This window comes from Polypterus senegalus, chromosome 4 (genome assembly GCF_016835505.1).
Source record: "Polypterus senegalus isolate Bchr_013 chromosome 4, ASM1683550v1, whole genome shotgun sequence".
NCBI classification, from domain to species: Eukaryota; Metazoa; Chordata; class Cladistia; order Polypteriformes; family Polypteridae; genus Polypterus; species Polypterus senegalus.
Window position 1 is genome coordinate 241,443,744 of NC_053157.1, and position 8,203 is coordinate 241,451,946.

Here is an 8,203-nt window from a genome sequence, read left to right on the forward strand (position 1 = left end):
TCATATGTTTGACTTATGAGGAAATCCTAGGAGCCTTTGATTCTTCATCACCATCATCATCATCTTCATCACAAGCTGAGTTATGTAGCGACTAACATGTGTGGACTGTAAATCAAGAAGAGAATCTCCATAATGTCTGTGAAACACAGTCGACTTCAGGACTATTGTGTGGAGTGTGAGATTAAAGCACATGAGAAAGATGAGAGATGAGAGACGAGACTGGACTGTGGGGTCTGAGCTGTGAGGAAATGCTGAAGGATTTGAATCTCATCAGTTAAAGGACAGAGACATCAGGAGGTAGCCTGGCTGAAGAGTTGGCACCATCCTTTATTAGATGTCATCTTTTACACTTCATTTAAAAAAAAATATCACTTTTTCATACAGACAGCTGTAGATTCATTGATTTCTCATGTAGGTGAAGTTACCAACTTTGAGATATTTGTAAAAAGAATATTGGAAATGTTAAGGAAATATGAAAAGACGATCTGTGCTGAGCTGAATGGCCTGTTCTTGTCATGTTGTACAAGATCTTTGAAATTTTTCTCTAAATGTTCTCCAGTCCCACACATCCCAGTCTGATCAAACTCCCTGTGAAGTGTCGCTCTCACCTGTAGGAAGTGGAGATGGTCCTTGGTCTCTAAAAGCTCCTTCAGCTCACCTTCTCTCCTCTTCAGGTCCTCAATCTCCTTCTCCAGTTGCTCCATGACTCCTTCAGTCTTCTCCGTTTCTCTCTTTTCTTGTTCTTTGATCCTCTCAGTCAGTTTTCTGTTGGCTTCCTCAATGCACCGTATCAGAGCAGTGAAGCTCTTCTCATTTTCTTCCACCTCTCTTACCACAGACATCTGAATAAACAGGATAAAGATTTAGAATTGATTCACCTGATAAGAATAACCAATCATGAGGCAAATTTGTTCTGATTTTAATGTTGTGAAGGACAGTTTGAATTGGCTGGTGTGACTGGTGGTACTTTATCTGCAGAAGGAAGGTCTGTTGCAGACTGACTCCAAAACAATATTTTCCCTCCATTATGTCGAGTAATATCATCACTCTACTGATGCTGCTATTAAGGAAACTGCAGGACTTTATGAGATACACAGTCATAGTAGGCTTTCTTGTGAAGGATCTTGAGAGCCATTGGCAGGAGCTGCTGGGGACACCTCTACTGTCTTGTGAGGATTCCATTTGACCCGACACTTTGTATAAAAGTCTGCCTTTAAAAATGGCATCTCCTGCTCAGCCTGAGGTTAGGAGTGGAGTAGGACAACAACACCAGGAATAAAGAAGAAGAAGAAGAAGAAGAAGAAGAATTTGTTAAGAGGAGTTAACTTGTGTGTTAGATGGTAATTGTGTTAAAATAAAACAATTTCTACTTTTGGGTGTCAGACATCACCGTGTCAGACCTGTGAGATGGAGATATCAAACAAGAGGGTCTTGGTGTTGATTGGGGAAATTCAGATTTCCTTTAATTTCAAGAACTCTTTGCTTATTTAACTTCTTTAATCTCTTTTTCATTGTAAAACTCAGAGTTGTGAGTCTTTATTTCCATATCTGATATATTTCAACTTCATTTATGAACTTTGCATTATTACTAATGAATTTGCTATTGTAACTATGACTCGTACTTATATGATGACACCTGGCTGTGTGTTACTATGTGGGAAGTAAATGTGAGGTAAAAGGTGGCTTCTGTCCAGGATCATCAACCCGGAAAATGGAGGTGTTCTGCGGTTTTCAGAACTTTGCACATCTGGATTGTGACTCACATAACTCTGAGACAGAAGGCAAGGATGAGAAAACCTAAAAGGTCAACTCATAACCAGCCACTAGAATGAGGAAGAAATGATAACATGAGATTTATTATTAGGGAATTCAGATGAAGCTTTACTCCAGATACAGAGAGTCTCATATGGTGTTTTGCCTTTTGATGCACATGTGGAAAGCCTCCCTGGTTGGGTGGATAGGCTCCTGGCTGGAGTAGGGATGGAAGGATCCAATTGTCACTGTCACATGCGTCCAGTTCTAAGTGAATAATTACAAGTGGATGGATCAGACCACCATTACTGCAGAACAATTTAAAGACTTTGGTAAAAAGCTGAGGAGCGTTAGTGACAAAGTGATGAGAAGTTCAGCATATGCCACACATGAATGATAGATAGATAGATAGATAGATAGATAGATAGATAGATAGATAGATAGATAGATAGATAGATAGATAGATAGATAGATAGATAGATAGATAGATAGATAGATAGATAGATAGATAGATAGATAGATAGATAGATAATGTCCCTCAAAGAGTCCAGAAAATCACAAAAATCCAGAAAATCACAAAAGCATAAGGCACAGCTAAAAGAACACAGTAACGTAACAAACTCACAGAGCACATTCACAATGAAACTGTGGGAGACCCTCAGGGTTTATAGGGTGGAAGGGAAGCTCCTGGTGGTGATTGGCAGATGGTCCACCTCTTGGTGAGCCACACACAAACCACATGGTACATAACAAAGGCAGCTCATACACAAAATCAAATACAAAGAATAAAACACATACTCAACTAAATCAACATTAACATTAATAAATAAACAAAAAAAGATATGAAACAGGACTTTGAACAACATCTAGTGGAAGGAATCCTGGCTCCACTGAATAGCTGATGAAATATCAGAGGACTTTAGGGTGATGCTGTCTGAGTCTCCACTGAATAACACCTGGGATTCTGTCAACAGTGAAAGGCCATGAAGGACACCACAACATGTCTTCTCTAACTCTCCCTTCTCGTGTCCCTACTCATCATCACCAGTGAAGTTCTGCTGCTCTTCAAGTTCTCATTTATTTCTCCTCTCTTTGATATGAAGTGTTGTCTTCCTATTCCACTCACCTTCATCACGTCCATCCCCCTCCTCGTCTCCTTCAATGTCTTCTCTCTCTCCTCAAGTTTCCTCTTGATGTCACTCAGTGTCGCCCCCAGTTGTTTCTGTTTGGACACACAAGAGGACATGCGTGGTCAGATCAGAATTCACGTTCACTTTGTGATTTCTTCTTCTCTTTCTGACTCATGATATTTTCACAACACATTTGTTTGACATTTCATGACACAACTCAGATTTGACTTAACAAACAGGAATGACAATAAAGATTAAATGAAAGGTTTAATTTAATTGACGTAAAATTGAGTTTGGGCTTGAAGAGTGCGTCAAACAAACAAGATATTTTGAAGGCACACTGGTGTGTGAGTTAGCTCTTGACATTTAGAAGACATCACATCGACAAACTGCGAAATGTGAAGTTCACACAACACCAAAAAATAATAAAAACAAACTGGAGTGTAAAGTAAAGAAACTGGTGAAAGGCCAGGAGGACTTTAAACACGTTATGTCAGTAATTAAAGGATCTACAAGGCCATTTGATATCCTGAGTCAGACATGTGAGGACGTTGTCTGCCGTTGTCATTTTCTGCAGTCAAGTAAGATAACGAAATACGATTCTGTTGAATTCATGAAGAAAGCAACTAAAAAGAAACCTCAGGGGTTTTGTTTAGGTGACAGATTATTATTTTTAATAAAACTATGGAGATCTGCCCCCTACTCACTTCGCTCACCCACCCCCAGGTTTGGTTCGTGCGGAACTTCAAATATTTAAGATAAGATAACATAAGAACTTTATTCATCCCGAGGGAAATTCTTATGTCATTGGCATGTTCAGTACAACAAGAGAAACAAAGATAGTACAATAAAGATTTAAAAAGTGAAAAATAGTAATTGTGCAAATAACAGTTGTTCAAATGTACAAAATACGACAGTATATAACAAGATATGACAATTAAAAGTGACTTAGTACTTGTGTCTCAGTAAAATGAGCTAGCGCTTGTGATGACATAATGGGACTAACATACCACCACAAAGGCTGAAAAGATCACCTACAGAATGAATTGGAGTTATAAAGCTTTATTGCACAGGTAGAAAAGATCTCCTGTGGTGTTCAGTTCTGCATTTGGGGCAATGAGTTTTGCTGTGTGTGCTCTGATGGTTCCTCAAGGAGGCGTGCATGGGGTGAGAGGGGTTGTCCGTGATACTGAGGAGCTTTATCAGCATTCTCCTCTCTGACACCTCCATCAGATCCTCTAGTTTGACGCCTAGGACAGAACCAGCCTTTTTAATCAGCTTGTTCAGCCTGTTGTGAACAGCTGTCTTCTTCACCGCACTGCCCACAGCACACAGCTGCAAAAAAACACCACACTCTCCATCACAGAGTGATAAAACATTGTCAGCATTTTCCTGCATACATTAAATGACCTAAGCCTCCTCGTTAGGTAGAGCCAGCTATTCCCTTTCTTGATCACAGTGTCTTGTGTTCTTGGACCAGTCAAGTTTACTGTCAATGTGTACTCCCAGGTACCTATAGTCCTCAACTACTTCAACTTCCGTTCCTCTGATAGTGACAGCGGTGGGAGGAGGAGCCCGCTTCCTAAAGTCCACCACCAGTTCCTTTGTCTTTGTGATGTTTAACTGTAAATGACTCTGCTCACACCACCCAGCAATGCTTTCCACCACACCCTTATATTCTTCCTCCTGTCCTTCCAAAAAATCATTTAAAAGTCTGTACATCACCTGTCCTTTGTCTCACTGCCTTGTCTCTCCTCTCCCCCAGACATCCTCTGCTCCTGTGGTGGTCCCGCTCCCAAGGTGCGTCCCTATGAACAGGAAGATTTTCTATTCTTCTAATTGAGAGACAGAACTGTCCCCTCCGACTACACATGGAGCTCAATTCACTCCTGAAAGAGACTTATGTTTGTTTGAAGTGTCTGAATAACGTTTGTCTCTAAATTCTCCTGTGTATCTGTGCCACTCTGTGACCCAAGTGTGACCGCGTACGTGGATTTCACTTTCACCAAACCACAAATCTTTTCATTCTCGTGGAGAGGCCTCTTCATTGGGAAGAAACACTACTTGTCCCTGATGGCAAAATGAATTAGGCGATCTACAAGTCTCTGACTTAAAGTTTCAATCAAACAATATCTTCAATCTCTTTTCGCTGTTCTGTTATTTCATTGAGTAATAATTTCAGTTTGTTGGTGTGAATGTGATCTTTACTATCATTACATGTTGACTTTCGAAATGTCCAAAGTCTCCATCTTAAATCCGTCTCTCTGGACTTCTAAAAAGTCTCTTCAGAAATATCATGTCTCGTCTCTTATAATAGAGACATGTTTATTATGTTTAATATGTTTTGGTTTCAGTGGCACGGTGGCGCAGTGGTAGCGCTGCTGCCTCGCAGTTAGGAGACCTGGGTTCGCTTCCCGGGTCCTCCCTGCGTGGAGTTTGCATGTTCTCCCGTGTCTGCGTGGATTTCCTCCGGCTCTGGTTTCCTCCCACAATCCAAAGACATGCAGGTTAGGTGGGTTGGCGATTCTAAATTGTGCTTGGTGTGTGGGTGTGTTTGTGTGTGTCCTGCAGTGGGTTGGCACCCTGCCCAGGATTGGTTCCTGCCTTGTGCCCTGTGTTGGCTGGGATTGGCTCCAGCAGACCCCCGTGACCCTGTATTCTGATTCAGCGGGTTAGAAAATGGATGGATGGATGGATGTTTTGGTTTCACCAGAGCCTTCAAGACCACCCAGCTATCCATGTTAAGGAGTCAGCTCAGAGATGTGCAGGTGGGTGAGCCTGTGGTGTCCTGATGATGGACTATCTGTCAGGCAGACTCAAGGACTGTGTGAGCAACACTGGATCAGCACAAGGAACAGGCCTGTCTGCTTTACTCTTCACTCTGCGCACCTCACACTGCAAAGAACACAATTTCTCTTTACTTGTGTATCCACAAATCACCCAAGGAGTGTCTCACTGGGCTTTAACAGGCTGTGTTTTTGAGAGGCCCCTACTCCTGATACCCTAAGAAGACAATAAAAAATAAGAAAATCGAGGTTGAATACACACACAATAGAGCTAATGTTCCAAAGCCCCAGTCCACCTAAACTGCATGTCTTTCGATTGTAGGAGGAAACCCACATGAACACAATGAGAACATGCAAACTCCACCAGGGACAAGTCACAGTCGAAAAATAAAATGTATCTATATTAATAAAAGGCAAAGCCCTCACTGACTGACTCACTGACTCACTCACTCACTGACTGACTGACTGACTGACTGACTCACTGACTCACTGACTCATCACTAATTCTCCAACTTACCGTGTAGGTAGAAGGCTGAAATTTGGCAGGCTCATTCCTTACAGCTTCCTTACAAAAGTTGGGCAGGTTTCATTTTGAAATTCTACGTGTATGGTCATAACTGGAAGCTATTTTTCTCCATATAATGTAATGGAGTTGAGCTGGATGGCCGTGGGGGGCGGAGTTTCGTGTGACGTCATCACGCCTCCCACATAATCACGTGAACTGACTATCAACGCAGTACGTACAAAACTAGGAAGAGCTCCAAAAAGCGCTGAACAAAACATGCATTATATAATTGAGAAAGCAGCGAAACAATAAGAAGCGAGCGACTGACATTTACAACCATATTCATGAGTGCTGCTACTTCGGAAACAAAGCACGGTGTAAACCTAAAGTTTAAATTAAGTTCATAGACAGGCTACCGCTGGTGTTTGTCATGCCCACGGTAATGCGGGATACAAGTTTAATGAGAGGACACAGGATATAAACGAGACTTTTGATCACTTTGTAACTAAGTTAAAATTGCACGTGAAGGGCTGTGCTTATGCAAATTCCGAGAGACTGTGTTTGTGGGGGATTGACAGTTAAGGCGGGTGGGGGAGTCACGTCATCATCTCCCCTCCCATTCACCTCATTTTGCTCTGAGCTCCGCAGCTAACGCCGTCTTCCGAAGCAACTTCGTCACACTCCCACGAAATACTCACAGAAAAATCCACAAGTTAATACACACGCTGTCTCTAGAGTTTCTCCACACTCAATGTATTCCTCGCGTCCCCTGTATACCCTCTGATCTCCCATTTCAATTCAGATGCCTCCAATTTCCAGTAAGGCTCTGCTGCTCGATGACAAGTAATAAGTCTCAGGGACAGACCCTACAAAACGATGCCATTGATTTTAGGCAAGATTGCTTTTCTCCTGGACATCTATATTTGCATTCTCAAAAGTGACCTCGCAGCTTCGTCATATTACAACCGAGTGCTGCCAGAAACTTTTAAGTGCCGGGTCTTACTTAACATTAGATTAAGCCGTGGACATCGCAACATCACACAAGTGATCAGCTCACGTGAACTTACTGAACGCAGTACGAGTGATCACTTCCATGCATTAAACCTGTTCAAAAAACGCATTACACAATTGACAAGGTGATGGCTTTATATGGCGTTCGTTTATAAAGCAGCGGAGAGACTGTGTGAAGGCAACTACACAAAATAAGCAGCAGAACGCCACACTCTGAATGTATTCCTGGCATCACCGTTATACCCCCTGATCTCCCATTTCAATTGAAATACCTCACATTTCCAGTAAGGCTCTGCTTCGCAATGACAATTAATAAGTCTCAGGGACACACCCTACAATAGGTTGCCATTGATTTGAGGCAACATTGGTTTCCTCCTGGACAAAACTATACGTTGCATTCTCAAAAGTTATATATATATATATATATATATATATATATATACACCCCGATCTACATACTGTCAAATAAACGAGCCACACATCCTAGCGCAACATGAGAATCTTTGCCTTTAGTGCTTATGTCTGAGGTTCGATTCGCGAGAGTGGGTGCAGTGAGTGTGTACTGCTTGATGAGCCCATCAGGCAGTTGGATTTAGTCTTTAAATTTCTATGGTGAAGAAAAATTTATGCAATGATGATTAAATTTAACTTTCATTCCTACTAAACATATTTCTGTCAACGAAATAAAATTACTTATACTTAAAATTTAAATAGAAATTCAACAAATACGATAGTTCATAATACCCACGCAGCACTAAGTGCACGTAACATTAGGAGTCATCCGTTTTAACAAGCAGCATATTGCACTGATACGAAATAGCCTGCCCATTTAATTATTTAGGAATGGATAGATAAATTAAGATTTTGTACAAATAATGTTTTTCATTTTTCTTCCTCAATGGATTCTGGCACCCCCAGCAACAGCTCCTCGCACCCCAAAGGAGATATATATATACTGCTCAAAAAATTAAAGGAACACTTTTTAATCAGAATATAGCATCAAGTCAATGAAACTTCTG

General features: G+C 41.3%; 1 protein-coding gene across 1 annotated transcript in view; it reads right to left on the reverse strand.

Annotated features, from left to right (window-relative positions):
• Nucleotides 1–8,203, reverse strand: part of LOC120528958 (E3 ubiquitin/ISG15 ligase TRIM25-like) — a 16,303-nt gene continuing 8,100 nt past the window's right edge. Inside the window, exons 2-4 of the mRNA XM_039753029.1 lie at nucleotides 2,879–2,974; nucleotides 483–842; nucleotides 1–105 (exon numbers count right to left, since the gene is read on the reverse strand). Of these exons, the coding sequence (XP_039608963.1) occupies nucleotides 1–105; nucleotides 483–842; nucleotides 2,879–2,974 (561 nt within the window). The remainder of the gene's footprint in view (nucleotides 106–482; nucleotides 843–2,878; nucleotides 2,975–8,203) is intronic.